The sequence below is a fragment of the Falco biarmicus genome, chromosome 3 (genome assembly GCF_023638135.1).
Source record: "Falco biarmicus isolate bFalBia1 chromosome 3, bFalBia1.pri, whole genome shotgun sequence".
Taxonomy (NCBI): domain Eukaryota; kingdom Metazoa; phylum Chordata; class Aves; order Falconiformes; family Falconidae; genus Falco; species Falco biarmicus.
In genome coordinates this window covers 115670275-115694485 of record NC_079290.1, presented here as the reverse complement: position 1 = coordinate 115694485, position 24211 = coordinate 115670275, and the positions used below count along the sequence as shown (strand labels likewise).

At 42.5% G+C, this 24211-nt stretch overlaps 1 protein-coding gene across 2 annotated transcripts in view; it reads left to right on the top strand.

Moving 5' to 3' along the window:
• Positions 1-24211, top strand: part of MAN1C1 (mannosidase alpha class 1C member 1) — a 68825-nt gene that overhangs the window by 13989 nt on the left and 30625 nt on the right. The window contains exons 1-2 of one of the 2 annotated variants that reach the window (XM_056330990.1): positions 2452-2620; positions 8998-9094. In XM_056330990.1, the coding sequence (XP_056186965.1) occupies positions 8998-9094 (97 nt within the window). In that variant the 5' untranslated portion in view covers positions 2452-2620. Of the gene's footprint in view, positions 1-2451; positions 2621-8997; positions 9095-24211 lie in introns of those variants that run through there. The other variant, XM_056330989.1, reaches the window with a different exon arrangement.

Genomic DNA, 24211 nt, shown 5'->3' with positions numbered 1-24211 from the left:
TGCAGGCAACCCCTGGCAGTAGCTGTAGAAAAAATTGTTGCGTGTTTGACTGACATCTCCTAATATGCAACTTTGTTAGCAAAAGTAATCTTGTGAAGTGAACCATTACGTTAGTATGTAAAGGTAATGATTTGTGACATCGCAGTAGTGTTGGGGAAAATATTTGCTTGATATGCCCCTTTGTGCATGAAAATCTGTATATATGTATTTGGATATATGGTACCTTTTCACTTCTAAAGTGCAGCACATACAATAATATGTGAAACTAGCTAGCATCATGCTAAAATATAGCACAGTGTGATGTATTTCATAGGTATATTTTAATACTTCTGAGTATCTATTATTATAATAATTATCTAATATTCCAATGTTTTACAAAAAGAGATGGATTTCCTGTCTTCCATTGTTACTTGAACATATTCTGCCATCTTCTACTTTGAAAGCACTTTTAAGTGCTACAGATATATTCTCACAAGTTACACTTCCTTCTAAGAGATCTGTTTTGGGGGAAATATGAACACGTGGAAGTGGTAAACGAGGGCTGAGTTCAAATTCTGCACAGTAATAAAAAAAAACCAACCCAGTGTTGTATAGGGACCTTACATTTCTTTTCTGATTTCCTCATACTTACAGATGCTACTGAAAGAGCTACTTCTGCATTCTGTGGTAATAACAAGGGAGATCAGAATTATTACTATGGTTTTAAGCTCATCTTTCTTGAAGTGTCCTCTCTTCAATTTTTAATCTTTCCTGTATCTCACTATTTGCTTTCTGTATGTTTGCTGGCACAACATCTTCACTTTCATCTGTATCACACAAGCTATAGTTAGATTTGCTCTTTGACATTGACCCCAATTTTTTCACAGCATGCCAAATTACCTTTTGAGTATCCATCTATGGAAGAAATCATCCCTCAAATTTAATAGGGTCAGTTCCTCTGGACATCATGGATTGCCTTTTTGTGCCAGTTCTCTAAACCTCATGACAGCAAGTGCTTGAATAGCAGTTAGATGTAACAAGCTTAGGACAAACAGAATCTTCATCGTTTTTATTGCAGGCCTTGTTGTACAGCATCAGCTTTGGTCATGCTCTGGAATATCGTGTGTTTCATCAGTTATAGGGGCTTGGAGGGAACACAAAGCTGACAGCATTAGGGTGGTCAAGAACACAAATACCTTGTTATTTTTATTAGAATTTTCCACAAGCTTTGATTCTCGGAAGCAAAGGAGACGAGACTACAGCTTTGCTCATCTCTCTACTAAATCACCCTGTGCTTTGGTCTAGACTTGCAAATTTGTTCTCAAACCATTGTCGTCCTCTCACAGTCTAGCATCTCATTAAGGAACTAACTGCAAAATCAACTGCTCTTGCTGACATGTTTCCTGATTTAGATGCAGCTGGATCCAGCTGGGTCTTAATGCCTGAGATAGTCCTATCGAAGGATTTTTTTTAATTCCCCCCCCCAACATGGTTAAATCTAGTTGCATTAGGAATTTAATTAGGAGTTAGTTTAATTGTGTTTTGAGCTGTTCTTTCTCCCATTCAGCTTTCCTAGCAGGGGCTGTGAGGCAGGGAGACTCTGGAGTTCTATTTCTGTCCTTGTCACTAACACTAACGACCTTGGACTGCTCTGTGCTGGGGGTTTTTTGTGTTCCCCGAGTGCAAATCGGGCTTCTAGTCCTGCTTTTTTCCTGATTGTGGTAGGGAGAGAGTGCTTACCTCTGCAGATCTGAGCTGAATAGCTCTCCTTTACTCAGCTGGACTGCCTGTCTGGGAACAGCAAGCAGAAGTTTGAACCTTTTTTTTTTTTTTTTTTTTTTTTTTTTTTTTTTGTATTGCAACTTGGTGGAAGGTGATTTCTTCTAACTTCATAAAGAATTCCTCCATTACTTCCAGTGATGGATATCAGGTTTTGAGCAATGGTCTGCTGTGTCTTTGGCTATTGTGCGGGAGAGAACGAGCTGTGATAGTAACTGATGTGATAAAAAACCACCCATGCAAGTTTGAAAACAAGACTGCCAGAAATACTGAAGCTAAGGCCCACTTGCCTGTTGCTTGAATTACCATTATATTTACTTCTAGATAAAGCGCCATGTAGCAAGTAATTCACAGTATCTATCTATCTTCTAACACTAAACAATCACCTGATGTATTTACAGTCAGTGGGCTGACAAGGTTTGAAATTTTGTGTTAAAATCCGTTAGAAAAAGCTGGAGCACATGGGAGGGGTTGTGTACTCAGGCTGGTGCTTTGGAAAAACAAACCTTTATCTTGGGTTTAAGGAAACATTGAGTAGGACCGTGGCAAAGGCAGCTGCCAAAGACCTGAGGCTTTCCTGAACTTTGGGCGTCATTCCAAAGGGTGTATTTGCAGAAATTTGCTTTTGAGGAAGTGGGTTTGTGACAGCAATCAGTTTTGTGTTATCTGGGAGGCTGCTCAACCTCCTGCCCTGGTACAGTTGTGCATAATCCCAGTGCTCGCTTGCACACAGCACCCTTTGACTGAGAGGTCTGTTACTGTGATGGTGCAGCTGCAGCAGAGAATTTTATACTCTCCTGAGTTAGGGACTTTGCCCAGGTCCACGCACGTTTTGCTGCCATATCATCATCAGTGATGCCAGGTACGTGCAGACAGGTGTTGAGTTTTGACACTGAATCTGCCGCTGCCTTCTCCTGCAAAATGATCCCGGCTCCTCAAGATCGATGGGCGAAATAATATTGAGCACAAATTCACTGAGTGAACCCAGTCCCACGCTGTTCAATAATACACATTAGTTATTTCTCTTGGTTATGCCTAGTGCTCTTAGAAGAAAAGGATGAGGTCTGTGTTGTGGAGGGGTAAGGTGAGGTACGTGGTGGTGGGACTTGCCCACGGGATGTGTGAGAAGGGTCGGGAATGGAAAGCAGAGGGGAAATACCTCGGTGAGATTGTCTTCCCTTGGGTTTGCCAGGTCTTTCATTTGGTAGTAATGGGCTCAGGTTTTACGTGCAATCGCCCCTTTACCATCAGTTAAAAGAATGATACTTTATTTAAAAGTTATAGAAATGAGGGGACGTTAGATTAACGCTTACCAAGGTGAGACTCCGTAATGGTTAGCTGTTGTTTGAAGGCCTGTTAAATGAAAATCTCTGCAATTCGCTCTAATGTTTTATTCAAAGGCGGAAGCTAACATGGATGCTAGAAAGCAAGCAGGTTAGCTAGTGTGTCTCTAAATTGCTCAAGTTGCTGTTGGGATCTATTGGATTTACTGTAATCTTTAATTATAAAATGTAATTACTTTAGAATGGATTATCAATGTCGGTGTCCGTTTCTGTGGGTTGCTTGGTAACGTCTTTCATGTACTGAAGCACTGTCTGTTCTGCAAGTTACAGGCTTTTAAACCCATGGAGTGAAAGCTTGTGGATATTGGTGTCCGCCTAAATGGAACCTTTCAATCAACTGGAGTTAACACGCAGGTTTTTTGTTATTATTTTGCCATTACGTTAAACATTCCTAAGGACAGTGTCCCAAAAATGTAGCCTGAGAAGTTGCTCCTTTTATACTCAAGTTTTTCAAATAAATTCTAGCCTTTTTATAACATTCTGCCATGGTGTTTGTATGGATATTTATGTCTCTATGTGACAATATTAAAACCAGCAACAGATAATAAACACGGTACTATTTCATTACCTTTCCCGCAGTTAATCCTGACTTATACAAGTGTATGCAAGTCTGATTAGAAAAAAATACCACCCATTATTCCAAATATAAATGGCTTATCCTGTTGTGTTACAGGCAGGCTTTTTCTTCTGTCTTTAAGACTGACAGTTGGTTCCTCTTCTTCTGTGCATCTTGTCATCTGGCAAATGATTTTTTACACAGCTGGGGAAAATATATGGCATTATATTGCAGGTTAAAAATCCAAACTAGAACAGGGCTATTTTGGGGTAGCAAGAAGGTCAGAGATGGGAAAGAACAGGTCCTGGTTTTGCAACTGGTATGACAAATAATCTTCCTCCAACTGTAGATAAAGGAAGAGAAACCTGTCTGGTAATTCGTGGTGGGAAAAACCAAGTAAGAAATACAACAGGGAAAAAAATCATAAAAATTACACCCACTCATCACCTTTTTTTTTTTTTTTTTAACCCAATCCTGGAGTTTCTTAGATAGTTCAATAGTTAAATATCTGAAGGGGAGTTGAAGAAAGGAGGCTAAAAAGCCACAGAAATGGTTATCTTCTGAAGATAATGGCTATGTGTGATGTTCCTTGGAAGTTCTTGAAAGGGGCTGATTGGTTGGTATATTTAGATTTCATCTTTTAAGCATTTACTAATTATCCCAGCCTAGATGGATAAAACTGATCAAATAGCTGTTTGGGAATGCTCTGCATTTTGAAATCTTCCCTGGTAACAAAAGGAGGGCAAATGATAGTGTGGGGGATTTTTTTTTTCTTTTTTCTTTTTCTTTTTTTTCTCTCAACTCTCTGCCTTTTGCAAGTACATAAATCCAGGGAATTTCAGTGGTTTAGTTATTACCTATGTTGAAGAACATCAGATTTGCGCATCTCTTCAGAATGAAAACACTTCCTTGGTCCATTTTTTATCCTGAACCCTGTTTCTGCGTTTCCTGGATCACAGAATTTGTTAAATGCATTTTTTTTTCCTTAATTCTTCCTGACTGCCTTTCCTCTGGAGTCTGATTTGTCCGTAACCTCAGGTTCCCTGAAAATCAGTAAAGTGGCAGCACTCCAAAAATCAAGACTGTAGTACCTGTGGACAGAAATTGTAAATCCCAGCTGTTTGATGCCGCCGGTGTTACAGCCTGGGTGGCATCCAAAAAGCACCACCAGAGCGAGGAGCAGTGGTGCCCTCCTGTAGTGTGTCACGTAGGATGTGCAGAGGGTGAGTGTTACCAACTTTCTTGTGGCTTTTATTTACTCAGTCTGGAGTGGTGATTTTTATTGTGTGGTTTGGCGTATTTGATCTTGGAAAACGTAGAAATTCTTGTTGAGTTGAAACATGACAAGAGCAAATGGAAATGAGAGAACGGGCAAAGGCGTGGTAGTGGTGCAGGGGCTGTTGTGATGCACAGGTCACGTTGAGCAGATGGAGAAGCTTGGGGCATCAGTGAAAACATTAAATACTTGTAGGATTTCCTGCTGCAGTATTAGAGGGGACACAAGCACTTAGTGTTTGGCCCAGTATTTTAAAGGAGATTATTTATAAAGCTGACTTCTAAATAAAAATCTTTCTGTACATTAAATAAAAAAAAAAAATGCACTGAAAGCAGTTTTAACCTAGCCTTGTTCTACATCACTTTTTTACAATCTAAATACCACAGCGTTGTGAACCTGCAAAGGCATAGTTGAAGACCCTGAACCAGCAAATAGCTTTGTGCGGGATTTTGCTCTTAGTGCCTGGCTCTGAGTGGCTGCAGGCTGCTGCCCATCTGAAATATATACGGGCTTGAGAGCAAGATCTTTTTTTGGATTTGGATGGAGCAGAGCACAAGAAAAGGTAATGGCCTAAATGATGAAACTGATAGTGCGTGTTTTCAGAACTCAGTTTAGTTACTTGTAGTTGATTTTAATAAATAATCATCTAGCTGGGTAGCTGAAACTCTTGAAAGTAAGAAGTGACTTACAGATTATAGAAAAGAAAGAGCAATCTGACAAATTCAATTATAAATTTGGAAGTCTTTCCTATAAATCAGCTGAAAGCCAGGGTGATTAGAATTTCAGGGCCAAATAGATAATTGGCTATTAGATGGCAGATGGCACACTAGTAAGAACAAAATCTAAAATTATGGATCTATTTCCATAATTTTTGTGGTTCTGGTGCCATTTTTCAAATCTAAAGTGGCATAATGTTAATGCTGACGTATTGTGATCTGTCATGACTAGAATGGCATAAAATACTCACTTCTAACCTTGGCGTCTCATCAGAAAGCTGACTTAAAACTCCTCGCTATGCAAATTTCCATTTTGCACCTCTCTGCTCCATCCCCTTCCATTTCAGCCTGGTATTTGGAACCTCTGTCAGAGGAAGTTTCTGAAAGCTCCATTTCAGTCCTCCATACGGGATATAAATGTGGAGTCCCCACTTTTAGAAACTTGATGAATCTCTTTAGTGGTTTAGAAGTTGAACTGCTAAATTTGGATTGGAAGACAGCTGCAGAAAGCCAGAATGGGCAGAATGGCACAGATGCTTTTGGCTTTTAAACTTTTCCAGTTGCTGCTTTTGGACCCGTCATTAAGGGAGGAAAGCTTGATCTTGGAAAATGAAAGGGTACCTCATTATGCATCTTGCCTCCCAAATATACAGGGTTTAAAAGCAGTGAGCAAAATTTTGTTCATGTAAAGGAAAGCTGACAACGCTTTAGTATGACGAGGCAGCGTATCCAATCTCATCCATCCTCTGTCTGCCTGATTATCGGCTCAGGACAGAACAGAGAAGGAGAGTTTTAAGACACTGCAGCCAACACAGCTCAAGAAATCATTTTGTAGTGGAACTTTTTGCAACACCGTGACAAATGCAGCTTAAATGCTTGAAGAGGCAAATTAAGAATAGATGTATTTATTCAAATAGCACTTGTGAGTCACTTTGGAGAGTCTGTCAGCAGGCCTCATGCAGTCCCTCCCTGTGTGAGAAGAGAGAAGGAAAGAAGGAGATCTCCCTTGGATAAATGGCAGTTGAAGGGAAGCATGGGGTAGTTTTCTTGCCTGTGATGGAGTGTCAGTGAGCTCTGGATCCCAGAGAGCCATCTGCACCAGTGTGGTGGAGGTGCCTTGGTTTCTCACGTACTTTGAAGAAGAAACTTCAGACCTTCTGGAATGGAGGGGTTAAAAAGGTTGAGGGAAGGAAATAACTTCAAATTTCATACTCAGCTTAAAATGAGGCGGATTCAGAATTACAGCGTTAGGAGTTTTGTGCAACAAAAAAATTTCCACATCCTCTCCATGTCTAGGCTCTCTATGTGCCAGAAGGGTGGGTCCTCCTTCCTCAGCTCTGATTTAGAAGAGAAGTGAACCAAGCAGATCGCTTAGCTGTTTCCTTTTCGGTGCACAAGCCCTGTGGCTCACTGTGGGAAAGCTGGCTTTATGGAAACAGCATCTTTCATGCAGTAAACTTCAGGATCAAGCTCTGAGACATAAAAGCATTTTCTCGGTACCATCAGAGAGAGTGTAGAGTTCCTCAAAGATTTGCCCTGTTACGTTAAAGCAGTATGAGAATTTCCCATTTAGAATAATGCTGCCGCTTACAAAACCCCAGAGACTTAGCAAAAATGAAATGAACACCCTGAGTCATATGACTGAGGCATGTTTGACTGAATTTTGTGAAGGGTTTCTTCTTCTTCCCCCCCCACCTCGGTCATTATTTAGTTTTCTCGGAGCAGAGTGCTCCAGTGACTAATGGATCCCACACTGAGTTTTTAAAACCCAAGTTGACTTTATTTGTTTGTCCAACGTTCCTTCTTCTGGTGGTGGTGGAGTCTGAATGTTGTCAATCAGTTCAGTAAATGTTTATTCTCTAGCTTGGTGAAACTTTACTTTGGAAGCTTGATGTTTAAAAAGGGGAGGGGGGGAAATCTGGTGATGTGGCTTTTTGTGTATGTGTGCTAATTAAGGAGGATAGTGCCAGAGGCTTGCAATGTTAGGTTTGTGAAACGCACAGCTGGAGGGAAGGACAAAAGTAAGAACTGAAATAACAGTAGGAATTTCAGACCAAAGTAACCTGCATATTCTGATCCCAAAATAGAGCTGTAAATGCTGTTGCAGACACTAGACGGAGGCACTCTGTGGAGGAATGATTTGTTTTAAACTGTCATTTTCTCTGAAATGTCTTGTTTTGAGTGAAGCGTTTTAGAAGACTTCTATCTTTGTTGAGCGGCGGTGGAGAATATTGTTGATTCTCTGAAGCTGCCTTCTTTCCCTTTGTTATCTGACTTTTTTTCCAGGGATTGAATCAAAGAATGTACAGGTCACTCCGATGCTGGGGCTGAAACTGCTCAGAGCCAGCCTGTGTGGATTATAAAAGGGAGCTTTATTTAAGGCACTCTTTAGAAGCTGACAAGTCCTAGTCTTTCCTAGCTGAGGAGAGGATACTTGCAGGTTTAATTTTTCCTGCCAGCTGGAGCCAAAGGGGCGGGAGGACAGAAAAAGCTGTGCTGGTGTATATGTGTGTGTGTGTGTTTTGGAACTTGCACAAACACACTGCCTTGCAGTCCTCCGGGAAAGGTTAATGTGCTGAGCCTGGGCAGGACAGTTCAAATGTCCCAAAAGGAATTGTTTGAGTTGGAGGGTGTTTCTCAGAAATCACCCAGCCCATCTGCAGTGTTCTTTCAAGAGGGCACGTTTGAGTTTGGATAGCAAGATACCAAAATGCAATGGATTTCCCTTTTCTCCTTTATAAATGTATTCTGTTCATTAATAGAAAGAAAACTTCTGTGCAGTCCTTAAACAAAGACCAATTTCTTCCTTTGCTCACCACAGTGTTAAGTGCGTTGTGTACCTCCGTGGTGCTGCGTTGCCAAAGTTGTGCGTGTAACTGCTGCAAGGTGGACACGTAGTAGATGGTTTTGCAGTTTGATCAAGTTACATTTTCACTATCATAAAGAAATGTGAAAACCTGGAACATAACATCGCTATACTTAGGGACGTATCAGCTTTGGCCTTACATTTTTAAGCCCGTTTTCATTACCATTGTGAAATACTGATACTCTGTGAAAAAGGTCAGAAATTCAGAGATGGAGACACCTTTCTAAAATTCGTACTTGGTTCACACAGATCAGGGAAAAAGTGGACTCTCGCTGTGTTGGATACTGTGGTACTTACTTCTGAAATGTCCCAGTCCCAAGTTCCACACCAGGAGCATTCAGTGTGAATTAAGATTTTATAATTAACAGGCCATTGGTTGCCAGGTTTAGCTGCGAACGGGAAACTCCCATTTGTTCCCAGACCTGATGTTCAGAAAACTTTCAGTTCTGTTAAGTGCTTTAATTCAATTTTTCTTTTTACAGATGATGAAATTTGCTTGGGATAACTACAAACAATACGCACTCGGGAAAAATGAACTGCGACCGCTAACTAAGAACGGCCACATCGGTAATATGTTTGGTGAGTTCTGAATCAATTTTACTGCAATTTCATTGAATTTTTTAAAGATCACATGTCCACATCAGTTCCTTTCTCTGCAATGCAGTGAGGTATCTGTAACAGCTTTGGCCTCTTTGCTCTTTCCACTGTTACGAAGCAAGACTTTCAGCACAGCTCCTAGGGGCTACCTATCCATATCCCATTGCTCGGAATCTCATTCCTACAGCATTTCTCAATGCCCAGCCTGTATCACCTCTGTACAGATCTAGCACCAGACGTCTCTGGGAACAGTGCTGAAACCAGTGTCTTTACTAAAACATGAAGTCAGTCCAAACCTGACAATGCTGCTATTTGTCTAAGCTTGTAGACATCAGGACCTGACCAAACAGAGCATTTTCTCTCGTTGCTCCACTGTTGAGCAAGATGTGAATTCCATGAAATATTGAGTAAGTGAATCAATATTAAAGGCTCTTTATGCTATGTGCTTACTGGCTTGTATAATTTCACTTTTTAGCAGATCACCTTTTTTTTCCTGTGAGCCACTTACATAATTTCAGTGCTGTTCATTTCCCTACTCATTCTGGTGGGATACTTGACTTTTTGGGATATAAATTGTCTTTTTCCTCAGTTGCCCTCAAAGCGGTTCACTGTTCTTCTCATTCTGCCCTGGCTTGGCCTTGCCTGCACAGGTTGTGCCGTGGTGAGAAGGCCAGCAGAATCTGCTTTAGCAGCCCTTTCCCACCCGTCCTTGGGGGAATACTTTTTGTACAGAGGTCTCTTGGCTTCTTTCTACGGGAGTCTCTTTTGCAGAGATTATCTCCCAGAGTCCCTGTCCCAGATTAGGGTAGAATAGAGTTTTATTTAGTGGGCAAATTATCTGTGGCCTTTATTTCCTCAGGGCAAAGGGACTGGACTAATACAGTTTGAAGAAACGCTGCCATTCCTGTTTCTGCAACTCTCTAGGTGCCCCAGTCCCCTACATCAGGTTCATGACATGGGTGTGATCTTTCAGACTATAATGTGAAGATCTACTGCTTTGTGTGGAGACTGAGTACAGCCTCCTACGCTGGCCTCATTAGCTTTAGGGAGCTATTAGATGTGTGTGAAAATGAAGGCTCAAAGCTGGAAATAGCATCACATGTCTTCTAGGGTGGCCAGAACCTTGAAGAGCAGCAGCCCCATTTGGCCTCTGGACTGCAAGGGCAGGTGGCCCTGATGATGATGGCAGAGGAAGGGCTGGCTTTTAATTTAGCCATAGCACGGGGAGAAACCTTGGTGTTCTGCTTCTGGTGCCGCCATCAAGTCCTTTTATTGCCTCAGGTGTGCCTCTTAAGTTCCTGCAGAAGTACCAGGAGAGTTAACTCACATCTGGTTGTGCAATACTGTGAGTTGCATGGAAGCTGCGTTGACGATTGCTGTGGTATCTGGAGGATAACCCAGCAGTTTTGGCAGTGTGCCTTGAACTAGCACAAGCTGTGTGTGACCAGCCACTGCTTTTGCCCAGTCTCGCTTTGTCGGGAGCAGTGATTTGGGTTGGTTTGTCCTTTGCCTTCATCTTCAAACAACCCACGAATACGCGGGTTTCTTACTTGAGAATCTGCCTTAACTTCAGCACTAAGTTAAGCACTTTGCAACTTTTCCGTTCTAGCAAGCTTGTCAAAATTCCTCAAGGAGCGTGCCTATGAACAGACAAAAATACTGAAAGCTTTTAAATGTATTTGTCATGCTAAAACAATTGGCAGTACTTGTGCTTGTTTGTAGCGTGCCTGTGAGCACTCTCAAGGAAAATGCTTTGGAGCCCAAGGATTTGCAGGCAATTGCAGAAAAGAAGCTACATGGTACATTTCAGCCTCTTAATAGGCTTTTCCTCCTTTTAACTGTGGCTGGTAAAGAACAGAAGCATGAGGCAATCCATTGCTGCAGCCATCTATCCCTCTTGCCTTCGGAGACTTCAGCAATTAGGACAGGGCACTGTTTGCCTTCTTCATTGTTGCCCATTCCCCCTCTGGTCACATCATGCGTCTTCTTATTCCAAACTACAGATGTAATGGAAGCAAATCGGGTACTCTCCAGGCTGGAGGTGTCAATATTAAGCTGAGATTTTCTGCAGCTGCTTCCATGTAGGAGGGAAGGAACCTCTTTAGGGCTATTCTCAAGTATTTTTGTGTGCATGAGAAACAATCAAGTTCTTCAAGGGTGATACGTTTTCCTGTTGTGGATGTGGTGCTTGCTTGTAGCCTAGCCTTCAGTTTAGCAGCTTCACCCTGGAGGAAGTGGGGAGCTGCTCTTTATCAAATATTCTCTCTAATCAAAGTAGAAATACAAAATAAACACTCACCTTCTGCTCTTACATAGCATTCTGCTTCTCTTAACAGCAATGAGCTAGCATCCCTCCCCAGTGTCTGCCCAGATGGCAGGAAAATGACAAGCAGAAAAGCTCTTGCATCTCCACCCCAGTTAATCTCCTTTCTCCTCTGCCTTGGAAGGTGGCAGCTTGCATCTGGGAGAGTAACTGTACAGTTCCCATACTTCTTCATATAGAGTTCAGACTCACCCACTACCCAAGTAAATGCTAGGCTGCTGCATACCCTGGAAGGCAGCGTTCCCACTCACGTGGGCTTTGATCCGGTGACTTAGTCTTAGGTTCCTAGCTGTGATTGATGCTGCCCAGATCCTCTTCCTAGGGCATCAATTTCATCAAGATTCTCCCATGTTGTGGATGTAGCTTAATGGTACAGAAGTCTTCTGATTTCTGTCATTTATAATCATTGCAACTTGAAAGCCCTTTCATTAAACCCACTAGTTGTGGTTCTTTGGTGATTATTTATTTATTCATCTGTGATGCCTGTGGTAAGATGTGCCATGCTAAACATCCCATCCCATGCCCTCCAGTCGGGTAAACATGTTTTATACTTGCAGCCATTTCAGATATGTGATGATTTCCCTCGAAATTATGCCATGGAAATGGGCAAAGCATACTGCTAGTGTGGAAGGATGATCTCTGTTAGAGCAAAACCTGCACCACAAGGTTCCAATGTGGGTGACTGCACAGCTGTGGAGTTTTCAGAATTATCAGCAAAATTTCTCTCTGTGCTTAATCTCACTCAAGAAAGACCTGCAGAGTATCTGGCTACTGTTAGAATCAGGCCCCAAACATGCTTGCTTAGGAGAACTATTCGAGAAAAATTACACAACAGGGCTTGTGGCTAAAGGGGAAGGCTAGAGATCCACAGGTATGTATTCTGTTCCCAGTGCTGATCTAGTTACTTTAACCCTTTTTATGCCAGCATCTCAACATTCCTATTTTTGGTGTTGTGAGCATTAAATTAATGGATGTTTGCAAAGCATGTTGAATTCCTTGGAGTGAGGCTGCTGGAGAGGGCGACCGTATTATGTAGTGCAGCGCTTGAAATGCACCTGTCACTGTGATATCCAGCATTAGATAGCTGAATTATTATTCTGCCCGCTCCCTGGGTCTGTCATAGCCACTTATTTTTCTGACAAAATGTTTTTAAAATCCTGTTAGATTTACAGAGTTTCTCTAGCTATGGGAGAGTGAGCTGGCATCTATTTCTGCTCATGCATCAGCTGAATTGTCAGTTAGATTTTGATTGCACAGTCTTTTAACAATGATAAGGTAAGAAGCCTGATTTTCAGATATCTCTTGAAGTGTGCAGTGCTGGCAGCAGAAGAATCCTTCTTTGACTTATAACCTGAGCCAATTTGCTCTGAAATCAGTGACAGCAAGTAAATATGGAACCTTGCTGTGGTGTTAGACAGTCTTTTTTCACCACCTAACTTCACATTAGTATATTAATTTTAGTATAAAAATAGAAGTCCTTTAACTAGGTTCCCCCCCTTTTTTCCTCTCTCCCCACTTGAAATCACACCTAAAATTATGAATTGCCTTGTCACAGCCATTGCTTCTCTCAGCATATGCTGAATTTGTGCATCGTTGTGAAGCTCAGTAGCTTCACCTGATGTGAATCCATGTGACAACTGTCACATCTAGGACACAGCCAGGTCACCAGAGCTGGATGGCAAAGATCTGACAGCAGCTGGATCTAAAAGATGTAAGGCATTTAGGCTTCGTCCTCATGTAGGACCCTCCACGTTGTTCCACATTTGATTGCTTGGTGACAGAGTACACAGGGCTATCTGCACAGGCTGGGTGTCAGTTCTTGGAAAAAATCAGTGGCTGCTTAGGCTGTGTTTGTGTACTCAGCTCAGACTTTGGCCTGAACTGTCCTAACAGTTTGTTTTGAAGGCAGGTCATTGGTCTCGGTTGCCTGGAAATAGTGCTGCTTTGGCTCTCCGGGATTAAAAAAAGGGTTTGAAGTGGCTGGGGCAGAAGAGTAGTGGCCACATGAATATATACAGAGAGGCCTCTAGAACGTACCAAGTTGATTGTCCTGAGATTCAGAAACCTTCAGTTTTTTTTCTCCCTGGCAGGTGCAGTGCAATCCTAGTGGACTTTCTCACTGCACTGTGACACTATCACCTGCCCAGTCTCTGTTCTGGATGGGGATCCAAGTAACATCTCTCCACTGGGCTCACACCACCCAGCTGCTTTCACAGGAACTTCTAACAGCAGCTAGAGTGCTCTTTGACCGCCACCTCAGGTGCTGGGCCTCCCTGGACACGAAAGGCTCCACACCCTGCAGCTAGTCCCTTCAGCCATCCAGTCTTGCTTGTTGAGCCAAACATTTTCCAAATACCTGCTTCCTTCATCAGTGATTTAGCTAGGGAAACCATGAAGCAAGCAGGAAATGTGCCCACCTCAATTAGAAGCAACAGGAGTTGATGTATGAACATTTAACGTGGGAAAGGTAATTGGATGAAAATACTAATTTAGCAACATTCTAACTACCAGAAGAGAAATGGTAACCTCCAATTGTGCAATCACTTGGTGCAGCTTTTCTGTTCTGCCTATGAATCTGTTTCCCTGTGATCACAAAATTACAAAACCTTGGAGTGTCTTTTTATGTGATTAAAATATTAATAATAATAATAATAATTGCTCTCTGAATTTGTATGCGGAATTATTCCTGCTGCCTATTGCAGATGACATTAGACTGTTGGCTCCATGGGCTCTTTGAAGAGAAAAATATATTGTAATGAAGATGTTGCTCCCTGGCATCATCATCTTTTTTTTTTATGTATAATGTTACCCAGTTGAATATTGTTTTCAGGAAGGACATTTTGAGTTGACATTGGCTTTTGCTGTCACTGAAATCTGTGGCAATAAACTTCTTTCCTGTCAGCAGGAAGCAGTGAATCAGGATATCCCCCAAATATCAAACTCATTGGAGACCAGTCGCATGATTCATGTTAAAGCTGACATTTATCCCTGTTATGGGGTTTTATTCCCCTGCTCTCCATGTGCCAAAGATCATGCCTTCCAGACACCAAGGGTTGTCATTTATACTGCAGGAGATCTGTTCTCACTCTGCTCTCACCTTGGGTCATGCTGAGAACGGTGGCTTCTAAATGATTCTCTGATTGTATGATTCTGTGATTCCTTTAAATGTGCCGTTTCAAGCATTAGCTCAATCATCAGGGCTCCACTGAACCCTAAACCTCACACAGAGAGATTTAAGCTTATTACAGTGGCTCAGCTGACAGGTAGTAACTTGTCAGCTTGAAATACTCATTTAAAAAGTTTAAACAGAAAAAAAATTATTAATGTCTCATATAGTGGCCTGGGGCCTTCTTCAGACACCTTTGCTTGTCAGAGCTTTTATTCTGAGGCTGAACTAGACCTGATAGCTCCATTGTGGCAGCAGTTCTTGAAAAAAAAAAAAAAATTATTTGAACCAAATGGTTTCATCTCCCTTCAGCTGAGATTTACATCTTGGAAAACAAAAAACAAACTTGGAAAATTCAGTGGGGAACAGCCTTGGCCTAAGATGCGAAGCATTTATGCACGTTGCAGTGTCTCTCTGCATTCAGCCCTTTGGATCGAAGGACAGCTGCAAAGATTGGACAGCAAGGGTTTGGTCTGGGCCTGTCTTTAGCAGGAAACCGGGCAAACTTCACATTATCTCAGTGTAAAAGCCATTAATCATCTCAGGCTTCCTCATGAGTTTCATGAACTTTCCATTGACCCTGAACAGAGTTTTGAGTTTAATGAGGCCTAAAAGTACGAGAGTGTCTTGGGATTTGTCAGAACTGCTTTGCACAGCAAAATGGAGGAGAAGGAAACAACAAAAAAAATTAGAAAAACAGCCATTAAAGTAGCAAATCAAAGCAGAAAAAGGAAGAAAATTGTGTTGAGATGTTGTGACTAGAGAGTGGTTTTTGGGACCTCTTTTCAGGATGCTGAGGAGCAGAACGTACAGCGGTGTGGAGGAAGCAAGCCACGCACGAGCAGCCCTGTTACCATGTAGACAGGGGAGCAGTCCAGGCTGTAACTGTTTTTTTCCCCTTTTTTCAGACTCTGGGGGCTGCATTTCAAAATACAATGAGCTTTAAGTTTTTTCTCCTGGCCCCCACCCCACCCCCCCCAAATCACCCCGTTAGGGATGTTGTTTGTGCCTCATTCTGGACACTAATTATGCGGAAATAATTGTCTAATCTTCAGAGATATTGAGCGTGTGATTAAAAGGCAGCCAACTGAGAGTGGGTGTAGTTGGACTGCTCACTGATTCTTCTCTGGATTCTGAAGGCGGTGGTGGCAATTCCACAGCGAAAGCTGAGTTGGAGGTTTGGCACTTCCAACTGGCTTGAACTAACATCCAGCATCCTCTCCAAGGATCTTAATGGCCCCCCTCTGTGCCGACTTGATAATAACACAGAATATACAGAGCTGAATACCCGACTGCACAGGTACCTCTGCTTTGGTCAGAATATATCTTTCAGTTATATATATATTTCTAGCCACCACATGCAGTCAGATGCTTTACGTAGTTTCAGCTGCAGGCGCAAACCCACTTGCAGACATACGCTACCAGAAACTACATTAAAAAGCAGAGCAAGTTAAGAATATTTTTTAAATGTGCTGTTAGCTATGCCTTTTGATGTTGGAAATATCTTGAGACTTCTGGTTTCTTACCTTTACCCCTCTGTATTTAGCTTTTCCTTGTTTATTCAGAGGAGATGGGTAGCTATAAACTGTGTAGCAAAAACCTGATCTTCTTGGGTTTTAATTCACTCCTTTTCCGCTCTTGAAACTTCTGAAGAGATTAGGCAGGTTCAGAACTGGCTTTGCTGTGCTAGATTTCACATTTATAACTTAACTGCTTTATCGTATCTCTTTTTGTGCTACTGCTTAAGTTTCTTGCCACCTTCATTATGTATCTCATTGGATATTCATCTGGATTAGTGTTAGACTTTGACATTTTTCTATTCACCTTTAGGAGATCACATTTCAAATGGCTCCTGCTACAGAATTTCCTTTTCTATAATTTTGCCAGGCACTTGTTTCCAGTATTTTCTCTTTATTTCTGCTGCCTTTTGGGATGAGAGAAGTCTCTCATCTCACTTAATCAGTAGGAGTAACGTCATCCCATAGGATGTCAACTTACAGATTTGTCACTGGTTTCAAGGTTGGATCTATGTGTTCAGAATATTGTGGTGGGCATTTGTCATTTGAAGACCTTTAAACTTTTTAAAAATACTCTCTTTTAGCCTCTCAAGATTGTTCTTGTCTCTAGAGAGGATTTTTTGGAAGTTCAAGAAAATCCCTTAGCCTTTGCTTGAGGCATCATTGTGAAAAATAGGGAGGATTTTTTTTGGACTTACTAAAGTTGTTCATCCTTCTTTTGATATTTTATCCTCAAAAAATCTACTGCACCCTAACATACTTCGTATGCAGCTCCCAAAAGAAAAAAGGAGAAAAACCTCAGTGCAGGAAAATGAAGATGTTTCAAGAGAAAGTTCTAAAGGCAGAGGTTGTTTCCCTACGAATTTCAATATACCCATAATATCCTTGCTCTGATACAAACATGCAATTAAGAACACCTAAGTTACGCCTATTTCCCGCCACAGTGCTTTTATCTGGATACATGATTACATAGGGTTATCATTTCTTCACAGAGCTGGAGGATGGGAAAGCACAAATTATGTGAGTACTAAAGTGTAGGGTGGTCCAAGAGCACAGCATTCCCAGTGATGGTCCTCACAGCAGCCTTGATTGTCTTTCATCTTAATTTCCAAAGTCAAATTTGTGTTGTGTTCTGCAAGCAAGAGCAGATAATTCAGGAACAAAGAAACTGAGGATCGAGTTTTGCCTGTACGTGAGAGCCGAGCGTTTTCATTGACTTCACCGAGGCCTTCTTCAGGCATCTGGAAGTGGAAGTCGCCTTCAGGCATTAAAATTAACACCTTTCAACTAGGCTAGAACATTCCTTCTCTCTTGGCAGGCTGCATCCTGGTTGCTGTGGGAACAAGCATTTTTAATTTCCTGACTTCTGTGTACATCCAAAATTGTAACTGTGATGTACTCTGTCACTAAGGTAGCTTTGGGGGTTTGCAGGGAACGGAGCCATCAGAAAGTATCTTTTTGTAGCACTTCCTTCCCTCAGAATCACTTTGGTGCATCTCCAAGGGGTATCTTCATGAGGCTTTTTGGAGACCTGCAGTTCTCATTCATCTTTCTGAGTAATCACAGAATATAAAAGGAACAGTGAGAGGTCGTTCAGTCCTTCCTTTCTTAAGCCATCCCTAAACTACCCTACGGCGGAAAGTTCATCGCAGGCATTCTGCTTTGGTGCTTTACAGTTTTAAAGCTTGTGCTGGGATCTGACCTTGCTCTCCTGTGGAATGTTAAGCTGTGACTTCTTGGCCTCTCCCCGTGGATAGGGAGGATGGTTTACCATCTTACTCTCTGCAGCATCACTCTGTGTCTTTGCAAAGTGTTGCCAAGTTCCCTTCAGTCTTCTCCCCTCAAGGCTGAGCGGCCCCAGACCTTTCCAGCTTTAATTGTAGGTCCCATTCTGTGGCCTTCTCAGTGCCACTGCTCCCCTCTGAAGTCTTCAGATGAGCCAAATGTTTCTTGAAGTGGGCTCTGTGTCCTGGGAGGCTTTGCCAGTGCAGAGTGGAGTGCAAGAGCCCTTCCATGCCTTGCACGTGGCACGTGCTGTTTACCCATGCTGGAGTCAGGTTGGCTCCTTTTTGCAACATTACAACATTGTTAATTGGAGCTGAATTTTTGATCTGCTGTAGCCTCGGTATCGTTTTCTTCAGAGTGCTATCTAACCATTTATTCCTTATGCTTCGTGGTTCGTTGTTCTTCCCTCAGGGTGAAATACGTTGTGTATCCTTATTGAATTGCATCCTGGTTATTTCAGACTCTTTTCCTGATTCGCTGAGATTATTTTGATATCTAATCCTGTCAAGCAACATACTGGAGAGCATTTGGAGGCTTTCAGCTGGGGTCTTGTTGGTGTGACTTGAACAATATGGGAGAGAAAAGGAAGAATATGGGCAGATGGTTCCAAGTGATGGAGTTATCATGACTTAATGTGTTCCTCCTCATCAGCTGGGACATGGTGATGGACCATTTGTATTCTCCTGACCCATTGCATCCAAAATACATAAAATGTATTTAGACTTTTTTCACTGTTGATTATTAGGTATCTTAGTTCAGCCGGTGACCAGTAACTTCAGTGCTTGGCAGTATCTGGATTGAGAGCAGGTGTCCAGGCCCAGCACCTCCCATTCTGTTGCATACTGAACAGAAAAATTAATCCTATTAGCTTTATTTTGAGGCAAAGAGCAGTTTCATTCCTGTATCTCTGAATTCTTCTCTGACACCTGGGCTTGTGTTATGGACCAGATGATTTCTGTGAACACGCTGTGGGAGGTGATGTTTGCTTGTCTGGACTGTAGATAAAACCACATCAGGGATATGAGCAGTTTTATAACTCAAACTGGAATGCACTGTCTGTTCTGCAAAGCCCATCCAGAGCATATCTTATCTGCTGAGGGAAAAATGCCATCTAGAGTTACAAGCTGCATGTGCTGTCATAATACATCTGCCACAGCCGCTTTTTGGGAAGTGTGTTTGGAAGATAGAAGGGCATCTTCTTCATGATTATTACAATGAAGCATCTCTCCTTTGAATTCTAAGATGAATTAGCAGTCTCTGCTCATTAACTGCTTCCTATGTCTCTCAAAGACCATGGATAACAGTTGCAGGCAGGACGTGTGTGTTTGTTTTAATAGGCCTGCTGGGACCCCTCACATTAAATGATGCAAGTCCTCAAGGAGGTATTTGGAGGAGCAATAAATAGTATATAATCAGGTTACCTTTAAGCAGTCTAAAATTAATTTCAAACATCCAGAAGAGGAGAAACCAGCAGTATTTTGCCCCACTAGCATTGCTGCTGTTGACATCTGCTTAACCTTTTTGACCTGTTCCTCCCAGAATTACTCCTTGCTTGTCAAGTTACCTACCTTTGCCAGAAGTAATTACCTCTGCTTCACTGACATCTGAGCCTTGTTGCCCAAACAAAGGAGAAAACCTCTTTCCCGAAGGAGCATTTGAATGATTATTGCTTTCAATTTTCTGCTGAGCTCTCCATAGCTGACATAGTCTGCCTGAAATAGAATCTGTGTGTCATGGGAAACGGATTGGATACACGTAGAGAGTGGATTTGCAGTATCTCTCCTGTATCAAGGATTGTGTTCCTGAGGCTCAGTCAAACCACTTCCTCCTCTGTGACACTTTCAAATAGAAACAGTTTGATTCAAGCTCCAGGAGGTCTGGAGTCATGCAGTGGCGGGACGGTGCCTGTTGTTGGAGGATCACTAAATAATGAAAGATGGTTGGAGAAACTGGGGAAAAAAGGATTAAATTGGGGAGCAGCTGCCAAGTATTAAATACTTAAGAATCTGTTGGCAATAGGTGCTTATCATATATCTTCTCTCCCCTTCCACTGAAGGAAGTAACTATCTGAAGGGCTGTTACTGTGACAAGCAATTCATTTTTATGCTGAAGACCTTTCTTTTCTTTTTTTTTTTTTCCAGTGCATAATAAGAATATTGCTAAACCTGTTCCCACCAGCCTGATTTCCTCCAGACAGTCTACTTTGCCACTTTCCTAAATGAGCATGAGCTCTCTTTTTTTCTTTCTCACCCATCACTTGTTCAGGGGAGAGCTGCCACTGCTAGTTCAGTTTGAATGATAGTCTTAATTCTTCAGGGGAAATTGATATTTGAAAAACATGAGTGGTTTGTAATCCAAAAAAGCTATTTCTTCCCCAGCTGGAACACATTCTGTATTAAATTTGATCATAGCAACCTAAAAGCCAACACTTCAAGATGCTCTTCTGTGATGCCAGATTTACCTAGAAACTGTGCAGCACATATGCTGACACCCATTGCGTAGTGCAGGTGGAACTGTGATTCATTATCGCTTCCCGTGAACTTGGAAGATCACTCCTGTTGACAAGGAAAAACAGACTGAGCTATCTTGTGGACCAGATGTTTGGGCAATCTCCCTAATGCCAGTCTTCAAAATTCTTTGCCTTTAGGTAGGAGGTGGTTCATCCTTGTTTGGCAGATGGCTCTTTCAAGCTGGGGTTACGTTTTAGTCTCCTTGCGTGATCTGATGTACCCCGTAGGCTCTGCTTCATCCCAGCCACGTGCTCCAGCATTAGTTGCTCTCCTGTTCCTAAGCATCTTTTCAGGGAATGATCAGCGCTTTGAGTTCTCCTTAGCTGGGGCAAGTGTGACATTACCTACTACCCTCCAGTGTATAGGACTAGGTTTTGAGTTGATTTAGGTATGAAGCTTATAGAGCGGCAGTAACTTCAGCATTGTCTTGAGTGATGCCCTGCGTCTAGTAAAATGCATGGGGTTCTGATGGATCCACTAAGTGTTTCTTCCAGTACTGCAAGAAAATTAGCATCTCCAGGGCCAGATAATTGATAGCTGAAGAGATTAGTGGCCAGTTGGTAGCCTGCAAAGCAGGGTCAACATTCTGTCAGCTACCAGAGCTAAATCTGTTAGGAATCACAAAGTGGAAGAGATCAGGCATGGCACATCAGCATAAACTGAAATCAAGGCTAGTTTGTGTCTTGGGGTGATGGAGGCTGGTTTGTTGGGATCTGTGGGGGCTTGGTACAGTCCCTGCCAATGTCTGCTGCCCCTGCTACAGGTAAGGACAAGTGGCAGGGAGAGGCAGGATCTGAAGCTAACCAGAACTAACACTGCTAGTGAGCCGGGAGCCACCACAGTGCCCAGCATGTTGCCCCAAGACCTCCGTCCGTGGCTGCTCCCGGCTGAGGCTGGCGGGGGAGCGGAGGACAGAGCTGGCTGTGGCAAACGCCTGTGAGCTGCTGGAGGCCAAGGGCTCAGTGAGTTCTACCCTTCTGCACAGTCACTCCCTGCTCCATACATCAGGGGAGCACACGTGGGGTGGAGAGTGTTTGGGGTGTCACCTTTTGACCAATACCTGGAGAGGAGAGTGAGGAAGATTAATAGGAAGAAGATGGGAAAATGACCTTGGATACGAACTGTTTTCTGATGACGTCTGTGAAGTGCAGATGCAGTGGTTTATTTGGAAAGCAGAGAAAAATGAGGTTGCTCAAAAGCTAATGGACTTTTTCTTTTTTTTTTCAGTCTCCAGGAGAATGTGTTGATAAAAAAAGAAATAGATGTCTTCTAATTCTTGGACTACTTTTTTGTCCCCTTTATCTCTTTCTGCTGCTACCTTGTTGCTCAGATGTAATTTGTTTAGTTTACCTTAAATAAAGGGAATAGAGTTACTCTGTGTTAACAGCTATCAGGTCCGCAGACAAAAACCTCAATAAATAAGACACAGTGGCAAGGCTGTAACTCAGGTCTGGTGGTGTTGGCTTTGCAGACTTCATCTGCAGCATGTAGGTACCATTTGCAGGCAGCTGAAGGACTGGATTGTAATGAGACAATTGGGAAGACTTAACTGAGCAATTTTCTTTCTTCCTGAAAAGGACTGTAACCTGTTTCCTATTTCATTTGGATTTTCTGTTTAATTAGTGTCAGCTGAACAAATAGTACCAGCCCTGTCCTAGAGATCACTGACAACTGGCGTGATCCTGCTTGTAATGTGAACAGATTGTCTTTCTACTTGAGAATATCTTCTGGAACTGGAGTGTAATCATCTTCCAGTACTGACACCTCATCCAAGGTTTTTGTTCTAGGGGACAATTCTGAAAGGAAAAGTGGAAAAAATAAACTGGTGGGAGTGTTTTTGCATGGCCAGCAATGCCGTTGCAGCGGGGAGATGAATGGCTAGCGCAAGGGGCTTGGGATGAACAGAGACAGAAACACCAGGTCAGATAAACTGATGTGATTGAGGGAGGTGGCGAGACAGCAGCTGGTGAGGGAACAGGCCAGTACCCGAGGGGCTGTTTGCTTAGTGTCAGAGGGGTAGCGTGTGCTGTGCAGATGCCTCTTGTTTCTTGTCTTGCTGTACCTGGCACTGAGTAGAACAGGCTAAAACTTCGGTCAATATGCTGCAGCACTATCCCTGAATATGGATTTTTAGATCTTTTTATTTCTTTAATGAGCACGTTGTCTTTATTTCAACTCTTTCTCTTTTTAAACTTGGAGGAAAATGCCTCCTGCTTTTTTGCTGGCAGAAGCAACTAAGGCCCAGAGCAGGCAGGGAGCTCTGGCCAAAACCCCAGATCCTATCTCAGGAGTTCCAGGCTCCCAACCACTTGTTCTGCCTGACCCAGAGCTCCGCAGAGAGACCTGGCAAAGCGTCACTGTAAAGCAGATTTTTCAAGAAACTGTGCAGTGATTTTTCACAGTTTACTTTGTTGCCAAGATAATCCTGAGCTGTGTAGAAAGTCTCTGTGTAGATTTCCCCCAGAATTCGACAGTATGCCACCACCCAGAAGCTGTCTGGTGATGTGGTCTCAGCCAGCTCCCATGCTTCTCGCACAAATCTCTGGATAAATGTCAAAAGTTCAGTCTGGTCTCCAAGCACTATCAATGAGAAAAAGAACCGAAAAGAACAAGAAAAACAGCGTTCAGAGATGGTCGTTTTTCAAACTCCTGTTTTAACAAGGCACTGATTTTAATCAAAGCCAGTTCAATCTTTTGAAGCCTTTGGTACCAGCATAAGCAGAAGAAGGGATCTCAGTGTTTTCAGTTCTTGTTTTGCCCTGCGTCACCTGCACCCCAAGAGGTGAAGATAAATAACCAGTAACAACTGGAATCTTTTGTGCCTCAACAGTTAACAAGTTCATCATGTTTCATAAAAACTGCATCCTAATTTTTATTCCAAACAAGATTTCAGCACTAATTTTTGTTTTGACAAATACGATTTGACATAAGAACAGTGGGAGTCAAGACCTTTCATTTTTGATCTAGGTTTACATTGCACTGATCTAAATTCCTCCCCCTTTCGCTCTTGCCTTCAATTGTAAACTTGGTTATTAAAGTTAGCAAAAAGCTATTTGAAACTCTCTGTTTGGTAGCATTTAAACAGTCCTGCTATAGGCAAGATTAAGTATGATAGCTTCCTAATGACTTGTGCTGTTCATTTTAAGCATTGGCACAATGCGTTACTGTACAGATTTTTTAAATGGCTTTGTTGAAAATGAAGGATTCGGTTTCTGTTCACTGAGAAACTTCATAAGGGTTTTTTGCCAAATGTCAGGACCAGGTCCCCTGGGTCTTAGTCTCCATGACATTGGAGACAATATTCCTTAACCTCTTTGCTTGCTCTAGTGCTTTAGCACTGCCTGCTGAATAGGTGTGTTGGTGAGGTTAGTTTGGGCTTCCATCCATCTCCGTGGCAGACAATTCATAACAGCAGTGTAATAGCAACAGCAGGGGTACGTGGCTCTCTAAACACGGGTGATACGGCACAAAGAAGAATTTGATGCGAACTAAACCCTGACATCAGGGAGGTAGTGTTGAAAAGCTGGCGAAGATACTTCTGTCACCTGCTGCTTGGGAATTCTTGCACCATTTCTAGCATTGTAAAGGCACACGCTAAATTCATCATTATTCCTTGCACCTAGGCAGTAAAGCTGGTGAGAGTTGAGACATGGAGACTACCTCGCTGCACGTGATGTATGTGCTATTTTGGCTTTGTGGCAGGGCAGCCACGCTAGATCACACACCTGCAAGCCATCGTGCTTAGTGGCTCCCCAGACAGAGTGACTGTGGGAGTTAGGCATAGCCATTGGGAAAAGG